The 21848-nt window shown below is 39.8% G+C and overlaps 2 protein-coding genes across 3 annotated transcripts in view; both read right to left on the reverse strand.

Moving 5' to 3' along the window:
- Nucleotides 1–1619: 1619 nt before the first annotated feature.
- Nucleotides 1620–6847, reverse strand: LOC129354413 (eukaryotic translation initiation factor 5A-1-like). 2 transcript variants are annotated; one of them, XM_055023885.1, is made up of 5 exons: nucleotides 6768–6847; nucleotides 4458–4645; nucleotides 4136–4240; nucleotides 2767–2898; nucleotides 1620–2658 (listed from the first exon to the last, which is right to left on the reverse strand). In XM_055023885.1, the coding sequence occupies exons 2-5, from the start codon at nucleotides 4623–4625 to the stop codon at nucleotides 2593–2595; spliced, it is 471 nt and encodes a 156-aa protein (XP_054879860.1). In that variant the 5' UTR covers nucleotides 4626–4645; nucleotides 6768–6847; the 3' UTR covers nucleotides 1620–2592. The 2 variants fall into 2 exon arrangements, with proteins under 2 accessions (XP_054879860.1, XP_054879861.1); XM_055023886.1 differs by having other exon boundaries at nucleotides 6658–6773.
- Nucleotides 6848–8469: 1622 nt separating this feature from the next.
- Nucleotides 8470–21848, reverse strand: part of LOC129354414 (TRAF2 and NCK-interacting protein kinase-like) — a 47602-nt gene continuing 34223 nt past the window's right edge. The window contains 12 exon segments of the mRNA XM_055023887.1: nucleotides 8470–11742; nucleotides 12145–12284; nucleotides 12876–13035; nucleotides 13513–13662; nucleotides 13855–13955; nucleotides 14074–14208; nucleotides 15145–15288; nucleotides 15358–15534; nucleotides 16111–16219; nucleotides 18429–18462; nucleotides 18464–18538; nucleotides 18618–18799. Of these exon segments, the coding sequence (XP_054879862.1) occupies nucleotides 11659–11742; nucleotides 12145–12284; nucleotides 12876–13035; nucleotides 13513–13662; nucleotides 13855–13955; nucleotides 14074–14208; nucleotides 15145–15288; nucleotides 15358–15534; nucleotides 16111–16219; nucleotides 18429–18462; nucleotides 18464–18538; nucleotides 18618–18799 (1491 nt within the window). The 3' untranslated portion in view covers nucleotides 8470–11658.

A 21848-nucleotide genomic window follows, 5' to 3' on the forward strand; every position in this document is an offset into this window, starting at 1 on the left:
GGAACGTCAAATCAAAAAATTACTGCAGGTTAACAAGAAAGATGAATGAAGAATTGTTTATTAAAGCACAGACCTACATGTAACATAAAAGCTTCTAAAAGAGAAGAGAATCTTTCAGTCTTCAGCTTTATTTGAAGTAAATATATATGGACTTAATTTCACAGTCGTGTTTGTGTGACAACAGCATCAATAAAATAATGAACATAGTGTGAGCAAGTTTTCTTATTGCTTAAGTCCCTTGTGTTTAAGCAGATTGCTGCAGAAACTGATTGAGAAAATTTGGATCCAAATACAAAAAATTAAAAGAAATTCTTTGAAAATGTTTCCTGACGGGACTTTAAAAAAAATCTGCAATAACTGTAAATATAATTTCATGACATGGTAATCATCATAATGACTTAAAGCAAACACAGACATGAGTTATTTCTATTTATTTAAAGTGTTAAGATAAACCTGTCTGACCAGCACATCCACATAAATGAGGATATAATTAGTTTCTTTCAGGCTAATTAATTAATTAACTCAATGTATTTACTTGAGTAACTGACAAAAAAAGTACTTTAGTTTTACCACATATTTTTTACTTCTTGTTTAAAAGTAAATTTTACTTATTTGATCTCAATTCTAATGTTTTAGCAGTTTTGTCAAAGTGAGACATCTTGTTTGTACACAATCTTTGTTTTATTTCACTAAAGCAGCTCAGATTTAAATACTGCAAACATCAACAACTTTATGATGCAAATACATTTAGAAATGTTTTCTTTGCTTGAATTTTCTTTAAATACAGAATTTTGCAGAATTATATTCACATAATTACATCATTTTTCTAATTAAATCAAAAATACTTTTAACCTCTGTAAGTGTGAAGTTACTTGCAGCGGAGGCTTTTTATCAGTTGATGTTTCAGTTCAGGTCCGATCAGTTCAGGCTGATCACACGGTAATCAATACATTTACTGGTTCCTTCAGGCAGAGACGACCGGAACCGAATCCAGATGGAAAATCAAACCCACTTTGGACTCGATGCACCTCAAACGTTCAGCAGATCAAACTCTGGAAACTTCACCTTTGACCTCAAGCAGTTTGCATTTTGTTCTCATCTTACAGAACAAAATAAATAAAAAAATGAGCATCATTTTTGATTGACCTGAAATAAAAGGTTTTATAATCCAGTTCAGATTCTTCCAGCTTCGTCTCCCCAAAACTCCCTCAATCGATGTTGGTTGTGCAGTTCTCCACTTTTTCCTTCCAGTAAACTTTCTATTAAAATTTCTTCATTTCAATAAAGCACCTTTGCAAGATTCTACATTTGAAACTCAGAAATGTGTATAAATTTAATTGGAAAGTTTAGTGGAAGAAAAAAAGCCCCCCCCCAAAAAATAATTAGAGAACTTAATTTTTCTCAGTCGTTAATCACAATCAAAATCACAAGTTTGACATTTGAACAGAATTACAAAGTTTAATTGAGCTTCTCATTTATTGTACGGAGTCACATTCCTGCAGCATCATGAGTTTTATAGAGGCTAGGATACTGATGCTAACACTTTCCTAAGGTTCCAGCTGTAGAAACAGTCTCTGCAGCATTGAAGCACAAGTTAGAAATCGCACAAACAAAACTGATCCAACACTGCAATGCATTTATTTTCTGCCCACAAAACAAAACCCGCCAGGAGACAGAAAGCAGACAGACAGCGTTTTGCAGTTTTTGTCCATTTGTATCATTGTTTTATTTTGCCTTCTTCAGTCAGGTGACAAAAGGCCTCGAGTGAACAGAAAGTTTGCAACTGAACCACCCTCCCAAACCCGAATAAAGTCCCTCAAAAAGAAAAACAAAAGGAAACACTTCTCACTGCAAACCGCCTCCACATGTCGGAGGCCCACACCGCTCCACACTCACGCCTCTGAAATCAAAGAATAACACTTTTTGTAATGGGGGAGGGAGGGAGGGAGGATGGTTACACCGGATCGAGAATTTGGACCAGAAGTACGAGCGCTCCGGACCGCCGCGGCCCTCAAACTCCTACAGACCAGAGACAGACACTGAGGGGGGAGTTGCTGAAGTTCCTGACTGGGGTGGGAAAACTTTTCGCTTTACATGCTGGGTGGGCTTCTTAAGCGTTTACCACCCTGAAGAGGAAGCAGCCCTTCCCTCCAGATCCGCTTTATTTAATCTAAAGAATATAAAAAATAATCATACAAAAGCTGAACCCCAAAGTTTCTTTTAAACATTCAGGAATGTGAGTGGCGAAACCAACACTTTGAAGGCAAAAATAAGCAGGAATGAGCAACTGATTGGGATTTTTTAAAGTTGTTTTATATAAAGTAGATTGTTACCAAACAAAAACTCAGTCATCAGGCAGAGGACCACGCAGCGGGCTGCGGTGGAACATTCCCAACAGCAACGGAAAAGAGAAACCAGGGGTGGGGAGAGGAGGCGAGGGAGAGGGGGGCAAAAAGATCATTGATGAGAGAAATTACAACAGAATGATTTGAGGTTGTCTGTGAAGGCCGACGCTTTGGTGACAGAACCAATGAGGATGCAGGAGACTGGTTGTGGGTGGTGCTTGTTGCCTGGGCAGCAAAGTCCATCTCCCTATTTGCTGGCCAAGACCTTGGTAGCGACAGCACATTCCTCCCCCATGGCAGAAATCACGGTGACCTGCAGGCAGCCAGAGCAACGTGTCCGAGTCAATCATCTGAAACCCGACACCGGGCCGGCCGGCCATCCGTCTGTCTGTCCGTCACGGCGCCAGAAACAGAAACTCACCATGAATTCTTCACCCGCCTCAAACTTTGATTCAATTTCCTTGCCGATGTCGCTGTCGGGGACGCGCAGGTCCTCTCTGATGTCACCGTTGTCGCTCATCAAGGACATATAGCTTTCAGCGATGTTAACGAGCTGAAAGCAAACCATTCACTTCATTACTTCATCTGAAAATATACATTGAAAACAGGCTTTCATGTTTACAGACTGTGGAGAATTTGATGGAAAACACAAGGATTAAAGTTTCAGTCAGAACCTGACGGGATCCGGATTCTTCATCAGGAACGTCCTGCGCAGGACGGTGAGGGGAACCAAACGGTTATGATCCGATTCAGACACAAGGCTCCAAGTACCAGAATCCTCAAACCCAACAGTGACAGCAAACACTTCCGGCTAACAATGTTAATCATGCTAACGCTAGCAGAACAGACATCCTCCCTCTGCTGACATTATTCAGACCCAAGTGACAGAAATCATTTCCATTCCAGAGGCTCAGGCTTCAGAAATGTGATTCATCATCACTGTAATGTTTTCAATCTTTAAGTTCACTTTAAACCTTCACATCGAACACAGAGACACTTTTTATAACTGTATTTATATCAAGATGCATGCACATTTTGTAAATATTATAACTTTGCTATTATCCAACAGTACAGTTGGATAATATCGACATTTATATTCTGTGTTTATATTTTCTATTACTGCTCGTCACTGAGCCGCTGCTGTTCTCTCATGTCCCCATTATGACACAATAAAGGACATTTCTGTTCCGTTTCCTGGCTGTAAGCAGATCCATCTCATCATCTGTTAAATAACAGACCAAAATAATAAAACCTTATTTTGTGCTAAACTATTATGTGTTCCTATAAAGCATAACTAAACTGATCTAAAGTTCAAACCAGAAAAACATCCAGAACTGAGAGACTAAAACTTCCAGCAACAAAAATTAAATATACCAGATTAAATATACCAGATAAGTTCAAATTCATTTAAGACTCAAGTCAAATTTCAGATAACTGATTAAAATGATCAGCTTCTGTTTTTATTATGAGCTCATATTACAGATCAATCAACTCTTTCAGATCCATTAACTGCAAAAATCAGGCAATAAAATCTAAAAAACCTCCAACATTACTGAATTATTTTTTTCTACTTTTAGTATTACAACTAAAGTAATTGTTGCCATAAATTCAGACTAACTTTTAGAAATAGTTTTTGTTCACCAAGACAATTAACTGGAGTATTAATTCACAACACTGAAATGTGAACCTGATTAAATTAATCTGATACTTTTTCCCTTTACAAACTATAAATTTAGAGCCAACAGAAGATCAGAAGAATGTGATCCTGGTTCTGGTCGGATCCTGGTTACCTGATAGTCTGTCCTCTTGATGGCGGGAACATCCATGTTGTGGGTGGAGGGGCACATATCTTCATACTTCTTGTTGGTGAAGATGTCGATACCAACCAGGTTAACCTGCAGAAACACCACAAACCAACAAAGATGTGAAAACTGGCAGCAACAGCAGCTTCCAAAAACCGACCAGAGGAGAAATGGAAGATCTGACATTTAAATGATAAACCTGAAGAAAATGTAAAACCAAGTGAAATAAATAAATCATTGTCACAATCTCCATGATAGCCATGATACCCACCCATAGCCTTTCAATAATTAGAACAGCTCAGACGCGTACCTTAGCATGTCCGTGCTTGCCGGTCTTGGAGGTGGACATCTCCACGATTTTGCAGGGACGTCCCTTCAGCACCACGTACCCGTTCTTACGCAGGGCGGAGCACTGCATGGGGTAGGTGGCGGAGGCGCCAGACTCACCAGTCGTGAAGTCAAGATCGGGATCTGCCATGGTGCGATGGGTCTGGGGCGCTGGAGGACAGAGACATCATCAACACCTGCCAGGTAAACACTGGACAGCTAAATAATGACCAGGTAACTCAGGATGAGTGAAGGTTTAATAAACGAAGCAGCAGAAACGATTTAGATACGGATCGATGCAAACGAACAACAAACGTATTGAAGTCAGAAATGGCTCAATTACAGAAATTATTTCCCAAATAATTTCTAGCAAAGCAATAAATCTGTTCAGAACGACCAAACATCGACGACCAGACGTCTTCGACAAATGTTCCCTTAAAGTTTGAACCGTAAATGCAAATATCGTATCTTTAAACAAATTAAAGTTCATGTATAGATAATCTTGTCTGATTGTACAAGGAGTAAATCTATTCTTACATTTATTACCTTGTTTTTATCACCTTTAAATCAAATGATGGATATTTGAAGAGTTTCGGCTGATGTGGGTTTTATCAACACTTAATATTCATAAACTCTGCAGGGTTCACAAACCTTCCACATCTGTTTCAAATTCATTTTCACAAGCAGATTAAAGCACATTTTTCATTCTGTAATGTCTCCTCCACTTTACTGGAGGTTAAAACCTTCATTTATTAAAGCTGAAATGAAACAAAATAAAAATATTGGCAATTCACCTGAAATATTAGACAACTAAATACTGCACTTAAATGAATTCATGATCACAACCTATATCAAATACCTATGTGATGTATAACGCAGTTTGATTTTTGTTTATGCAAATATATCTGAATATACATTTAAATGTCTTCAGGTATTTAAGTGGGTTCAACTTTTATCTAATATCAGCAATAATTCAGGTTCTGATGCTTTTTCTACCAAATCAGTTATAAAACCAACTCAGAAATGATTAGTTTATTAAAGTTTGTATCCCAGCATCTTCATTCTTGTGCTTTTCTTTTAATTGGCATAGAGACAGTTTGAGTAGAGTGGGTTCAGACTGCAAGGAGCAGCAATAAATAGACAACGCCTAAATGAATTAGCTGGGAATCCATTCAAACTCAACCTGATTTACGTCACCATTTACAAACCCTAAATATATATGCCAACTTTCTAAAACTATAAACTATGGTCACTGTCTCGTTTAGCAATTATGTAATTACGCATTCCTACATTTTAAAGTCACTATAAAGAGTTTGCTTTAAAGGAGCTTTAGTTGCTGCCTTTGCAACGTTTTTGGGCCTTTTTAAGGAATCCAATTGATCAGTTCAGAAATGCAGATGTGTCTTTAGGACTAAACGTTTAATATTCGACTTGTTTTTCCAGTCAGGCTGAAGTAGGTCTGAATAAACAGACAAATCCGCAGCGTCCATGAAACGTGGAAGCTCGGACAGGCTAACCGGCTAAACACGAGGCTCAACTGCTGTGTCATCCAGCGCTGCTTCAAACGGCTCTGGATCCGCTACAGCGGCGCAAATCTGCTTTTCAGAGTGAAAAATGGAGGAATAAATTTGAGACAAATTAGGAATAAGTCTCTGCAGGGGATTAACGGGGTAATTTAAGAAAGTAGCACACGCTAGCTTGGCCTTCTGGTAACAACACCGACATACCGTTACTTAATAACGATGGGGATTGGGCTAAAATACGATGCATTTAGTGACGCTTCCGTTAGTTATGTCCCGTCATTGAATAAAAAAACGTTTAATACCCAATAAAACAAACTCTCTGTAACTCGTTACAGTGGCTGTTATTTAAATAAGTGAGCTAACGCAAAGCTAACAGCTGCTACCAATGCTAACCGCAGTGAGCAGCAAAATAAAGTCTCCAAATCACTTCAAGTTCGACGGCAGCTCGGGGTTCATCGTTTACTATGGCCTCCACGAACAACACCTGGCCGGTAAAAAACAGCGTGGAAGGTTGGAAAACACGGCCGACATGACACCGAGCGCCTCGCCACTGAAGGCCGCATGTCCCTTTGATTGAGCCCCGGACACCCACACCCTGCCCCGCCGCCCGACCGGAATCCACCGGCAAGACAAAGCAGCGACTCCGAAGGCTTCGCTTACCGGGATGAAACTACTTTCCTGCCTTTAAATCCACTCTGAGATGAGCTAAAAACGGATAAAGTTTTTCGTTTATTCCCTGAAGGAAGAAACACGCGCCATGCCGCACTTACCTTCCGAGCAAAAAGAGGACCGAGAGTGCGCATGCGCGGCCAACTTGACTGCAGCATCCGCGGAGGAAGCGGGGAGGAGGGGGGCGTTTATGTGTTTGGGCAGGCAGAAAGGGTTGCCAGGTAGGTTCGATGCGATCCTGACTCAGGCAGGGAGAAAGACATAGTCTGTATGAGGGGAACTGGCAACCCGTCAGCTCACCGCTATACTGTGGTTCCGGAGGATCCAACAGGCGCGGATGAAAACATCCAACTACCCGAAAGAGCGTCTAAAATGAACTTAAATCAGAACACGCGTCGGCACATGCAGAACGGACATGAACTTTAATTTAGTCAGTAAAAACAATAAGCTTGGACTTTTTAAAAATTAACATAACGTAAATACTTGTGAAGTGGAAGGAAAAACATAAACGGTCGTTTTAAAGTTTACATAATTGTTTTGCACAAAATCATCAGTGGCAGAATTATTGGAATTATAGGAACCCTTAACAATGAATATGCAACAAATGTAGAAAACATATTTTGGTACTTAAGATTATTTTTGGATGTATTTAGAGTTGATTTACGTCACGTTCCTCAGTGGCAGAAACATGATGTCACTGGTGGTGCGTTCCATTTGTGGTTCAAACTCGGAAATTCCAATTTCCCGGTTAGAAATGTTCTAATCCTACTCAGATCAACTCAGCCCTCCATCTCTGCAGCAGCAGAAACAGAAACATTATACCTGTTGGGGAAAATATATTACATTTGCTTTGCTTTTCCCCACATAATGGCAATAATATGCTATGTTCCAATTAAATTCTTGATTAATATGGGTTGTTGCTATGTTGTTGTACAGTGTTTTAAGATCTTGTTCAATGTGACCATATTGCAAATGACAGAAACATTTTTTTTCAAAGTGGCTTTTATTTCAATAATCCCTTCTGTATGTTGAACAACAGAGAGTTAAGGTTTGACTGCAAGAATTTCGGTTTAATTCTTAGAATAAAACAATAATATCAGCAGAATAAAGATGTGATTTTACCAGGTAAATGAGGGGAAAAAAGGTGGATGATTATTTTTTTTTTTCATGTTGGAGTACTCATAAAATTACCGCTTCATTCTCCTAATATGGCGACTTTTTCTGCTAATGTTAAAGTCATATTCTTGTAAAAATAACTTTTTAGCCTGACTTTTATTGTGTTATAAGACTTAACCTGAATTCAAAGTCCAAATTAATAGAAGCTGAAAAACATGCTGGTCAAACAAGATGGCCGCTGACATCATCCTGAACTATGGAAACCAAAGGAGAGCATTTCCAAAAGTTAAATCTTTAAAAACCAAAAACTTGATTAGTCGATAAAAGAAAAAACTTGAACCGCTGAACTTCTCACAGCTAGCTAAGCAAGCTAAGCTAAGCAAGCTAAGCTAAGCTAGCTTGGTGGAATCAACTAACTCGCTGCTCGGTTGCCTAGCAACAAGCTGTTGAGTAACTTGGGCAGCAGCAGTTTCAGGTTTCAGCATCGTTCCTCACAACTGCTTTAAAATAAAAGCAGTGAGACTTAAAAACTGTGCATGAAAGAGGAAATGTCACCCCACCAGTCTGGAAGTCTTTCAGATACTTAAAACAAATCAATAATTATCAATAAGAAAGACTTTTTTGGCAGGTTGTTACTCTGACATCCATAAAGTGAAGTTTGTGTGAAGAAAGAGAAGCAGCTCTGGGTTTCTGCTGTACAAGGAGAGGACATTTATTGTAGATTTCCAAACATCACAGATGCGTGTTGCTGGACGGCGGTCGTCTTCTGACTGATCCCAGCGATTCAGGCGCGGTGAAAACATTCGCTCACATGCATGTCACACACCTGTGCACACACCTGCACACTCAGACACACAGCCGCACACGTTCACAGTCTTGATACAAAAAATTGAAATACAAATAATACCACAATAAAAACATTGTTTTTTTTTTTTTAGAAATTCTTACAGTATTCGCTATGTTCTCTATTCTGTAGAAAGACAACTAAGCTTCGATAAGTGAACATTATTTATGTCCTCTAAAATGATCAGTAAGATATTATCATCATGTAAATTATTACAGTATAAATATCTTTTAATCTATCGATTCTTTGCCTCCTGCTCTTTATTCACAGGCTGATGATCAACTCTAACATCCTGCACATTTAAGCGCCTGAAACTGCGTCTGTTCATCACATCCTTTAAGATCTCTGAACAACTAAAAGGAAATAAAGTAAAATATGAAACAGTTTTCTCTCATAATCTCAGCATTTACAGTCAAAATCTACGCACCTGCTTGGTTTTTACATAACTAAATTAATAATAAATGTCACCAAGATGTATAATTCTCCAGTGTACAATCTTTACTGTTATTCAACCAAAAAAACACAAAATGCTAACATTTTTCAGGTTTTTGTCCATCTGCTATTGTAAAACCAACAAGTGTTTTGTCTCAAACCTGAAATTCATAACAAGTGAAGACGGTTCAACATGTATGTCTTCATGCAAACTAAATAAACAGCCATGAATGAACGAAATTAAACTCATTTAGTTCCTGGAAATGTTCAGAAAAATGTCCCAGGTTATAATGACTTAAAGAGGGATGAAATAAAAACAAATCTCATAAAACCCTTTTTGTTTTTGTCAGCCTTTAAACAGCCGTGTGAGTATTTACAAAAGTGGAGAACAAGCAGAAAATAAAAAGTGGTTTTAACACAAGGCAGGAGAAATAACACCTTCCAGAAGTTTGCAACTATTCTACGGACGAGTTCTTCCAGTGAGAAAAGACGTGAAGATTTCTGTCATTGTGTTGCTGCTGCAGCAAAAGTACAATATCTACAAGCTTCCTCCTCCTGCCAGGAACCAAACAGCTGCAGACGGGTGACATCTCCATCCCTCGCTCTGACAGTGGTTGCTTGTTTGAAGGATTATGGGTATTTTCTGGGAGGAGGCAGACGTTCCAGCAGCATCACTCAAAGCGAGTGTTCACACTGTGAGCTAAGAGCATCTCAAAGGAGGGATGCTGGTGTTTCACCTTGTGTTTTACCTCCTTCTGATGCTTGTCAAGTTGTTTCTGTTGCATCATGAAGAAATAAAAAAGTAATCTGCTATATTTTGCTCAAACAGTCAAGAAAACCTCTAAAAGAAGCAGAAAGCTTGTTTGGGAGGATTATTTGTAACTAATTTTGTCTTTACGTGTTTTTATATATGTACACAAAACATATTAAAAATGAAGTTGATAAGAAAAATATGGCTCAATAATGCAACAAGGCAGTGCTTTAAACTACAAAGCTATTGGAAATCAGCTGTTCACTTTATTCAGGTCCCAACTTCTTTGGAAGTTAAAATTTTATTTTGGAAATAAACTTAATTTGCTTCAAGAGAGAAAACAACCAATAACAGGTGATAATATATCACTTCTCATGTAAAGTAATCAGAAACTGTCATGAAATGTTTGATAGTTTGTGATCTAATAAAGAGCAAATAGTTTATTCAAGCCGTCATACTGAGCTTTGATGCTGCAAAACACATCACACTCTTTATATTTTATGATTATTTATCTTAGTTATTAGTCTGAACTGAGTTCTAATTGTTTTTTGTTTTGAAGCAGGAAAGTCTGCGTTCTCTGGTTTTCTGAGTTTAGCTCGTTAAACTGCAGCGTTAAGCTGATGTGTTGGAAGATGTGCATTGAAGGGGCAACGTTGATCATTTCATCAGTGAACTGTCGTTATATTCACTGCATTTCACTGCAAAACACAAAAACCTACAAAGTTATTTTGTCTAGTTTTTAGTGTAAATATCTTAATAAACTTGAAATAAGACCAAACTAACTTCAGAGTGACTTTTTACAGTGCAATAGGAGCCAGTAATTCATTAATATTGATAAAAAGGTTCTAGTTTCATCGGTAAATTATTTCATTACAACATGGGGAATCGTCATGTTATAAGTGAAATCATCTAGAACTTTTTAAAGAATATTAAGGAAGTATATAAATTAAAAAGCTGATATTTCTTGCTGAAAACTGACTTGTAAGTTGGTTTTGTATTATCTCTTCACTAAGATATTTGCACTAGACTAGATTTTGTGTTTTTCCAGAGTTCAAATTGAAAATTTGCTGCAGGTTTTAAAAAATCGGTGATGGCTGAAACAGTGAAATGTTGCGACATTCTTTTTGTGTTACGGTCAAAGATTTCCTGTCGGTGTCCCTTTAAGATTGTCAGATTTGATGAGGAGGCGCCCAGAATCTGAATCGCTTCATATTCTGGTGCGTTTTGCTTGTTGCTTCTTAAAGTTGTGCATTTCTACTCCCAAAAGTGAAACAAAAAGGATTTTCACTCCCAGCAGGTTCAGTCTGAGCAATTCAGACAGAATCTAATAAAACAGAAATAATAAATCATCCTGGCTTTGTGAGATGAAAACAATCTTAAAATTGTGTGCATTTATGATCTGATCCTCAGGTTTTTTTGTCTAATGCTACTTTGCTAACTCACTAAACTAGAGCCTGCAGCAGGCAGGCCTGTGCACTCGCAGTGTGAACACCCTGGATCAAAGTCACTGATGTGCTACACAAAGAGCTTCTCCTGGTCAGGTCCTTAACGGCTCCAGATCCACTCTCGGTCCGGCCCAGCACTGGACTGGGCGCCGACCTTGTGGGGTCACCTTTGCTCTGCAGGCAGTCACAGCAACCACAGGACCTGCAGCGCCCCCTACAGCGTGAGGATGTCTAAGTAGAGACGCTCTGCTGCGGTTCAGCACCTCCTCCAGATGTGCAGTCCAGTGAGCGGCTTGGTGTCGTCGTCGTCCATGAGTACACACACACATATAAACACGCACAAACACCGTCCTCCATCGTCCCTCCGGCGAAGGGGCGTGGCTCCCAGCGGGGGGCGGGGCAGGTTACCAGTTCATCATGGAGCTTCTGTTCAGGGTCATGAAGAAAACCTGACTGCTGCCTCCAGAGCGGACCGAGGCGAAGAAAACCTGCAGAGAGCGAGGAAAACTTTAAAACCCGACAGCAGAAAGAAACCAAACATCATGAAACCGTCAGAGTTTCTGAACCTGGAAGAGTTTCTGAACCTGGAAGTTTCTGAACCTGGAAGTTTCTGAGCGTTTGATTGGTCAATGCGGCGAGAAAAGTTCTCAAGTTCAGTCATTTCACCATTTATAGGTGACCCATTATTATCATTATCATTATTTTCTGCTGTTATTCATAGTGAAATTTAAGTTCTAACAAAGTATGGCATAAGAACGGCAAAAAGTAGAAGATTGGAAAGAATCAACCTATTTTGAGTCAAATAAACTGATTTATTGATTTATAGATTTTTAAAAGTTTTGCTAAATGAGACCAAATGTGAGTCAGATCTGATCTGGTTTCAGACTCACTTTGTCGTTTCTCTCCGTCAAGAACTTGAGGCGCTGAGCTCGTTTGTGCATGAAAACGCCGTCGAGGTGTCCCGTCTCGACGGAGCGGATCTCGATGGCCTTCTCGCCCCAGCCCATGATCTGGTTGGAGTGGATGTAGGCTGCAGGAAGAGCAGGACCAAATATACGTAAACATATGTGGAAATACACCAACATGGAGAGAAAAACCCAAAACAATCACTGCCAGAGCTTCTCCCTATCGGACTGATCAGATCACAGGCTTGGTTTGATCTGAATGGATCATATCTGATCAATACTTTAACTCAATCCTTCCAGCTCTGGCAGAATAATAATCTGTCACATCAACCAGAACCTGATGTGACATCTAGAAGGTATTTCTAATCCTCAGGAATGTGGAGCGTCTTGTTGCTTTGGGTGGAGTCGTATCAGAACAACACCGCCCTGTCAGGACGCGGTGCTGCAGAAGCGGAGCAGCTTCGGTTGGAAATGCAGCTTCCTCTGCACTGGCAGTGCTGGCGGAAGGAAGATGAGTTTCATCTTTTCTCAGATTATGTGTCTCATTCAATGCTGTCATATCAAGATGACAGATTCAACAAATATGTGAAACAGTTACGTTCTGCAGCTTTAAGGAGGAGAGGTTAAATAAGTATTTTAGATAGAATCTGTGTCTCTAACAGACTCCACATTAGAGACATGATAAATAATGAAACATGTTTCTCTCTCTGACATACCGACGGACGTGGGCATCTCGCCCCACTGCAGCACCACGTCTTTGGTGATCCGGCCGTAGGTGTTGACGTAGACGCCCTCGTCCTCGTAGCACAGCAGCATCTCCATGCCGTCCGTCTTGGGCAGGACCACGATGGCGTGCGGGGTCACCTGACCCTGGATCTGTGGGGCGGCAGAGACGGGATGACAGGGTGAGGAGGAGAGAGAGGCGGGACGCCAAAGAAACGGACACAGCATGACTCAGCCAGGGTTAGAGGAGGACGCTGACTCAACTGGCCGTACTGTCTCATTATGGTCTTGCTGACGCCGTTTTTGACTTAATGAAGTTGCAGGACTGTGCAAAAGTCTTGAGTCCAGCAGATGAGCAATGGCTCCGTCTTCAGATGTTTCCTGTTTTTTTTGTCCTTAATCCGTAAAATATGCATCACTCCTAAGTTGTAGGCCAAATTTTCACAGAGTAACTTAATAATAATCATCGTGTCGGAGCTAAAATAACAAATCTAACTTAAAATTGGCTTTTGGTTCATCTCTTCAGCTTATGAGACTTTTTTCTCATGAAAAAGGGTTTGAGGATTACCAGCCTGAAAATAGTCACAGAAAATCAACACAATCAAAATGTAAAGCAAATCTTTCTCTTACATGTGAGGGGATGTAGATGTCATAAGGGTTTCCAGAATCCACATCGATCACATGGAAACCTACTGTGGAGCCATAGATGACCTTTAACCTCTGGCCCTCCTCCACAGTTAAATCCACCAGCAGGGGGCGATGTTGCAGATCGGTGAAAGACTTGGAGGCAGAGAGGAGAGTGAGAGATTTACCTGTTACTTGGCTCACTCTTCCTTCTTCTGCAGCCCTATCTGTTTGGTTTTATTGTCTCTTTTTTGTACTAAACTTGTGAATTTTACCAAATATTTCTGTATCTTCTCATCACAAATATAAATCACTGTTTTGTTGATCCTCCCAGCTTTCTGTTATTACCTTAAAGGCCATAAATTTATGGTAAGGTTTTGGTGCCCAGGCGTAGATTTCCACTGAGTTTTTCAGAGCGATCACCAGGAATTTAATCCTCTCGTATTTCACTGCAGGAAAATATTAGACACATTAGACAAGGAGTAAATAATAAATTGGTTCTTTTCATTTTAAATATAATGAAAACTTGAGTGGGATTGTGTTTTTCCTGGGTTTCTGACAACGTACCGACTTTATAGTGCACGCAGCCCTCCAGCTCCCCCACTGTGATCCAGCCCTGCTTCTTCTCCACCTCCGGGTCGTTGTGTAATATCCTGTTCCTCAGCCAGGACAGGTAGTAAACTCGCAGCTTGTTCTTCTTCCCTGCACAGTCAGAAATTACAGGTTTAATTTCAACTTTCCTGCAGACCCACCTAAGATTTGGAAATTTAGACGTGTCTTGATGTTTTATTTATACTGTATACCAGGAGCAGTCCAGGCAAAGCCTTCAATGTGGCAACATGCAGGGTGTTTCCCAGGTAGGACTGATGAGGGCAAGTTAAGACCTGATGAATTCACCAGTTAGTCTCTAAAGCAGTCGATAAAAACATCTGACTGCTGTAGTCCTTTAAAGGGGACCTACAGTAAAACATCCAGATTTCTCTCAGATGCGTCTAAAAGCCCAAGCGCTTAAAATAAAACACCCAGAAGTTTTTTAGCAATAATTTAATGTTTTTTAGTGTCTGGAAAACGAGCCGTTTCAAAAACCTTTCTAATGTAACAGATCAGCAGTCACATGTAGCAACCCCAGCCGAACCACCCCGTTATCTAGGAACCCAATTGGATCTCCAGCGCGTTCGGTCAGCTGGTGTTACCGCTGTACAATGGCTGCTGGAAAAGACAAGTGTTTGTTTTTGACTTGCCATTCAGAATCCATGTTCTGCTTTCTTGTTGGCTGTGGAGGAGGCTCCACTAATGCTTTTCAAAGATGCATTGTTGTATAGCTGTGCATTTGTTTGCAGCCATTTTCAAGTGCAACTTTAAATGTTGCACATGAAACATTTAGCCGCTGCCTTATGTGGCCAGCAGCAGCTAATGTGGATTTAAAGTGACAAGACGTCCTAAAACAGCTTGAAATGGGCAGAACTGACCAGACTGAAACCTCAGCCAAGAATAAATTGTTCTGTATCGGCCACAGACCTATCACAACCTATTCAAGGAAGCATAATGTGTCACCTTTAAAGAATAAAATAAATACATTTAATATTAAAGTTCCAGATAAATGATTTAAGGACATTAGGCATCAAACGTCAGGTTAACCTGAGATGGTGACCAGGACGTTGAGTCCCTCCAGGACGTCCATCTGCTGGAAGCGTCTTCTGTTAATCAGGTTGTAAACTTTTCCCTGGCCACTTCGGTCCAGCAGCATCAGGCCGTTTTCTGTCCCCACCAGCAGATTCACTCCTGCAGAAAAATCTTTTTATTTCCTGCAGAAACATGTCGGTCCCCGCGCGGCGACCGCCGGCGTCTCACCCCACAGAGCAGCGCAGAGGATCTCAGAGTTGAAGCGCTTCTTGTATTTTCTGATCTCGGGCGTGTCGCTGTGCGGCCGGATGTTGGTCGGGTTCACGTTGACCACCGAGATCTTCCGGGCCTCGTTGAGCCTCGCCTGCTCCTGCTCCTGCTTCAGCAGCTCGTCAGCAAACAACGCTGCACAAAACACTGAAATTAACCTGATGAAAACAAACCTGCTTCATACACACATCTACATTTTTAGCCATTTTAAAATGTATATATTTATTTATATAAAAACAATGATGCCTTTTAGCCCACTTAGGTTGGCTTGTGTATGTTTTTAAGGCTATATTGTAAAATGCTAATTTTCTGTAATCAGAACTGTGATTTATAATAATAATAATAATAATAATAATAATAATAATAATAATAAAATAACAATAATAATAATAATAATAATAAATAATAATAATAATAATAAAAATAACAATAATAATAATAATAATAATAATATCAGCAGATGTTGGGTTGCGGTCTAAGAGAAAAATTCAAATGATTGATTTTTTTGGTAATCTTTCAGTTGAATCTGTATTCAAGTTTTCTTTATTGACTGTTAATTCTAGTTTTGGTTTCTTTTGCTGTATTTACTGTCTGCTTTTTAAAAATAACTGCAGATGGCAGAAGGTAAACATCGCCACGTTGGAAAAGTGAGAAATGTTTAGTTCCTGTCCATGAAGGAGTCGATGACGAATCCGATGAGCTGAATCGTACCTGCGGCAGAGTTTTTCTCATCGTCTTCGGTCGGCGAGGTCCCGTACACCCGGGGGTCGACGAAGGGGGTGAAGGACGCCTTGGAGCCGCCGCTGCCTCCCATCCCGTACTGCAGGCACAGAAACACAGCAGACACTCAGAGTAGGACTCAAAATAAAGGAAACATGCGATTAATTAAAAGCTATGCTAAGTTGTTTCCTTTATTTTGTCAGAAAAATAGTGGGAACTTCCAGGTTCAGAGGCTGGAAAACTGAAAGATGGAGGAAAAGAAGGAGAGAAGATGAGGTATAATTAAACCTTTTGTGACCAAAATAAACTTTTGCTAAAGATTTTTCCTCTAGAATAAGTTAAGTCATGCAAATGTCTACTTAAATGTTGCCATAGAGTAAACATTTAAAGTAACTTGAAGGTGGGATGAAATATAATCCCAGAAACAGGACCAACTCCCCAGTGGCACAGCAGCGCCCTCTAGTGGTACAGAGAGGAAATGCTGCGAGGTAAAGCTGTGCACACTCCTCCTGTTCTGGGGGTAAGACCACCAGGTTTGGGGTGTGTTTGGTTGGAGGCTGGGTGGACCTTCATGAACTGGTCCAACTCATAGTTTCACTTAAAACATGGAGAAAATGTCACAAGTGAAATAATCTGGAACCAGATTTAAACAAGATCCTGTTTACTGAGATCATAAACGTTTGGTAGGATTCTGTTTTTGCAGTTAGAGATCCTTAATCCAACATTAAAATATGTTGGATTTAAACACCAACGAGGTTTTATTCTGGTTTTTGCTTGTTGTCTTCTGTCTCCATTTGTTAGTTTTAGTTTATGATGATGGAAATCCTCCTTATAACCAGAACTGATCTGATGCTGTAAGGTAACGTCCCACCCGCTTCAGACGCTGCGTGTTTGTTGGAGGGGTCGGTGGTCAGGTGATGGTGTGGGTCAAAGGTCAAAGGGCGAGGTCTGGACAGGGTGACGGAGGTTCGTCATAAGGGCCGGATTCTGCTCCACCTACTTGGACCAAAGAGGCGCGGCCCAGAGGAGAGGCGCTTTGTTGCACCAGATCTGGGAGGTTGCTGTTTCCAAGGAACGGATTAGCGCTGCCGTGCTGACTGTTGCCGGGGGCGGAGCTCCGCCTCCGTCCCCGTAACCTCTGGAAGGAGAGAAGAGAAAGGGGGCGTGGCCCTGAGCGGCGAGGCCCTGAGCGGCGAGGCCCTGAGCGGCCAGGCCCTGAGCGGCGAGGCCCTGAGCGGCGTGGCCCTGAGCGGCGAGGCCCTGAGCGGCCAGGCCCTGAGCGGCGAGGCCCTGAGCGGCGAGGCCCTGAGCGGCCAGGCCCTGAGCGGCGAGGCCCTGAGCGGCCAGGCCCTGAGCGGCCAGGCCCTGAGCGGCGAGGCCCTGAGCGGCCAGGCCCTGAGCGGCAGGCCCTGAGCGCGAGGCCCTGATGCAGGCCAGGATTGAACGGCGGTGGCGTTCACTCAGGAGAAACATAATCTCCATCAGACGCTGCAGTTTGGGTCCAGATAAAACTAGTAACGTCTGAAGTGAAACCAATTAAAAGTTTTGGAAAAAGCTTCAAATATCAACAGTCAGGATTTAACTGAATGTTAAACTAATGTTTAATTTCTTGGATCCACAAGTTTCTGCCGATTCACTAAACCAAATTTAAGACTTTTCAAGACCAAAATGAGTGAGATTTAATGCCTGTGTCATAACAGAAAGAAATAAACAACTATTGTTGAAGAAATGGTTCTCCTTTTGAGATTAACGACATTCTTACTTTAGCTGAAGATATAAATTACATTTCTTTTTAATCTTTTTCCCTATTTGCTGCAGAAATAACCAAAAACATTGGGTCATGCTAAACTCCCACCTGCAGGTGGCAGTATTTCTTCGACTACACTGCTGACTCAGCCGGCTTGATGTCAGCTGATAGTCTGTGAGCGATGTGGAGAAAAGTCATTTCCTGATGTGCATCAAATATTGCAATATTTCTAAATCAGTTTCACAAAATCAGTGAATTTAACTACAAAAAAATCCAAAAAAAACAAAGCAAAATCCTGGGGAATCAATCAATGTCAAAATGCGTTAATATTATTACAAACTTTAAGACCTGTGATTAATGTTTTTAAGGCCAAATTACCTTTAATTATTGAATTCAGGACCTTTTAAGGACTTAATTTTAGTTTAATTAATTTAAGACTTTTTATGGATGCACAGCCATCATGATGTTCATCATGGCGCTCATGGCGCTGCACTAATGGCCCGAACCCAGACAGGAGCCAGAACATCTTGGCCGGGTCGGAGTTCAACCTGCTGCGACTGACCTCCCGCATCATGAGCGTGTTGTCCTGCGTGCTGTACGTCGCCGTCGGTGGGGTCATTATGGCCTCCCATCACGCCGAAGGACTCGTTGGTGCTCTGACTCGCCGGAGGCCTGAAGGTCAAAAGGTTAAACTCCAGTTTGAGCTCCGTTCAGTTGGTGCGCCCTCTTCAGGAGATCCAGTGTTACTCACATAATCCGCGGTATGTCGCTAACGGCCACCGATCCATCATTAGCCCCGCCCTCTCCCTCCTCATCCTCGCTGCTGTGCGACTCCTCGCTGGATGAAGAGTAGTCCGTGACCTTGACCGGCGGGCGGCTGGTCTCCTCTCCCTGCCGCAGCTCTCTCAGCTCTTTGGCCAGAGCCGTCAGGTCCTGCCGGACGAACAACCGACTGTTACTGAGGCCGGAGTTTCTGTCTGCAGGTACAAACAGCAACTGAACTATTAGTAATAAAATATCATCATCATGGAAAAACCCTGAGAGGACAGCAGGTCGACCTGAATGTTAGTTTCATAGAAGCCGGAAGCTTTGAGCTGATTTCATACTTTAAATCCAAACAACCTGATTAATGAGCAGAGAGAAGAGTTCTAAGTGAAAAAGTGTTTTTCCAATAATCACATTTATCATTTATTTATTCAATTGCACTTCACACATTTTAAGAGAATGTAATGTGAAAAATAAAAAACCTCAAAGGAATTTAATTAATGCCTGAACTTTTTGCTGCATTTATAAAATGTACAAGTTGCATTTGCTACTTTCCCAAACTTACACATGACTTTCTGGAGTTCACAACTCATGTTTTAGAGTTTGCAGGTTGATTTGTACGTTCCTGGACAGTGACTGATAAATCCTAAAAAATCACATTATTTAGGAATGAAAAATAAATACCTTATATGTCCTGTGTAGCTTTTAGAAAGTAAATTCTGCCTGTTCCACAAGGTCAATTTGTCAGTGCAAATTGACCTTTAAACTCTTAAACTTTGAAAAAGAACGTTTGGATTCCTGGCAGGTTTAAATTAAGATTTAAACTCCAAAATTCCCATGAAGTTCCAGGACAGCAACCTATTAGTTCCTGAAAATGTTTGCTTTTAAATAAAAGATTCCTGAAAGTTCCCGATCATTAACCTTTGCAGTCTGAGCAAGTTCTGCAGGTGATTCCCAGGAAAACAATCTGCAAATTAGCCTGAATTATCATTCAGGTAAGTCGAAGAAAGTAACATTTAACCTCTAAGTTCTGAGAATTTAACTCTGAGGAAACAACAATGAACACTGGAAATTTACTGCTAAGTTTAAGAAAGTAGCCTGTGTTTTAGGTTCAGAAAAGTAACCAATTCGTTCCAAATAAATTCCTGAAAATTCTCCTTTAAAATCCATAAAAAACTATTTTAAGTTCTGGAAAGAAACATTTAGTGTTGTAACAATCCAGCAGGCAAAAAGGACGGAGCATCACAGGCCTGGAGGCGCCATGCAGGTTGTCAGTCCGTCTAAATGTTCGGATTCTCTGTCACGACGGACGGGGCAGCAAGCAGGAGGAGAGAACATGACGGGAGTCGAACTACAGACCATGCCTCGCTCTTACAGCTCAGAGAACTTCAAACCCACATTTCACATCCAGCAGCCACAGAGAAATAAACTGAGATGCAACGACTGGATCACAGTGTGATGCATCTGTTGCCATGTTGCAGCAGGATTTAGAAATAAATCAGAAGATTTCTCCTAATAAAACAGCAGAAATTTAAATATTATTTACCTGAATATACTGAAAATGTCCTAAAATATGGGATAAAACGTAAACAGTAAACATGTTTACAAATTAATATACTCTGTGTAAAAAAATGAATCAGGCAGGTAAAAAATGTAAGGAAGCAAATTAAATATTTTACTATATTTTAACATTCAGTTTATTTTATTCAAAAAATGTAAACCATAAAAAAATCAAGAAATATTAAAATTGATGCAATAAAATATAATATTTGTGATAAAATTATTATTTCACTAAAATATTTAATCCTTTTATTCTTTATTAGAATAAAATTGAGGTTAAGGTAAGTTTAACAGCTTATTCTGAATAAATTAAGATTTAAAATAATTGTCAATAATAATTGATTATGGATTTAAGTGTCGTAATTTTTACATATTATTTCTGTAAGAAAAAAAATCAAAAATATAAAATTAATATAAAAAACTCTTAATTAAAATGTCAGATTTTCCTAAACTAATTAATAAATTAATGTAAAAGTAACTCAATAAAATAGACCATATGTTCTGTAATTAAGTTAATAAAAAGTAAAATAAATTGGACTTTAATGAATTTTGTTTTTATCTAAATAAAATAAATATTAAATAAACTGATTATTCTTTTTAATTAAAGAAAAACAGAGAAATTCAGGCTATTTAATTTTTTTCAGATTATTAAGTTATTATTGTGGTTTTAATAGAAATCCTTCCTGCAGCAACATGGCGGCGGTTCTGACGCATCACAGCATAAAAACAGAAGCAACCAGAGAAAAATCCACTCTAAAGTATCACAGCAGGGAAGCTGAGAGGCAGGAAATGGACAAAGTGGGCGGGGCTTAGGTGAGGTTGGTGGGAGGAGCTTAGGGTGGGGGTCATCTTACCAACTCCTCCTGATGGGAAAGAGAGGAAGAGTAAAATGGAGGAAGAAAGAGAGAAAGAGTGACCGTGAAAATGAACCATGGCAGCAGAGAAAAAAGTGACGTTTCCACTGAGGGACTCGACAGGAAGTCACATGACCCGAACAGCAACTGACCACAGGTCCACTTCCTGTCTGACGAAACAGGAAAATATTTCAGCTGCAAAACTTCACAAGGAAGGAAAGAAAAAAGAGGAATAACTGGAGAAAAGCTGGAAGAAATCTCTCACTTTTCTCTTTTTTTCAAACTAAAAGAAGTTTTTTTTATCCAGGACAAAAACTAAATATGGAAAATGAAAATAAGTTCCACAAAAAGCTCAAAAAATGCAGAAAATTACCAGAGATGCAACAATTTCATAATTTGGTACAATAAAATATATATATATATATATTTTCCATGAAGCAAAAATGTTTTCAAACTGAGGATTAATTTTCATGCTTTCATAAAGCAGATTCATGTTTGAAAAAGGAAAATAATTGTACAACAAAACATCTTTGAAGCAGCATTTAAGAAATTATATATCTAGAAATTAAATATACTAAAGTTTTACTAATTAAAAAAATAAAAATTACACCAGAAGAGAAACCAAAATGATCATAACACCAAATTAATGATTTTATTGTATTTTATTGTTTATCGAGTGGACTTTATTAGATTATTTATGTTATTATAAATATATTATTTTATTACAGGTTTTATTTTTGATTTTTTGCTCCACAATAAACTATAAATGTAATATTTCTAACTGAAACTTATTGAAATATTTT

This window comes from Poeciliopsis prolifica, unplaced genomic scaffold, assembly GCF_027474105.1.
Source record: "Poeciliopsis prolifica strain line A6 unplaced genomic scaffold, Auburn_PproV2 SCAFFOLD109, whole genome shotgun sequence".
NCBI lineage: Eukaryota > Metazoa > Chordata > Actinopteri > Cyprinodontiformes > Poeciliidae > Poeciliopsis > Poeciliopsis prolifica.

What these genes read in the sequence shown, in the direction of transcription:
- LOC129354413 (XM_055023885.1), bottom strand. Translation starts at nt 4,625, where the DNA reads ATGGCAGATCCCGATCTTGACTTCACGACTGGTGAGTCTGGCGCCTCC. An exon ending in GCAAGCACGGACATGCTAAG is followed by an intron (nt 4,241 to 4,457) that starts GTACGCGTCTGA and finishes GTGTTTCTGCAG; the next exon opens with GTTAACCTGGTTGGTATCGA. An exon ending in TCAAGAGGACAGACTATCAG is followed by an intron (nt 2,899 to 4,135) that starts GTAACCAGGATC and finishes GTTTGCTTTCAG; the next exon opens with CTCGTTAACATCGCTGAAAG.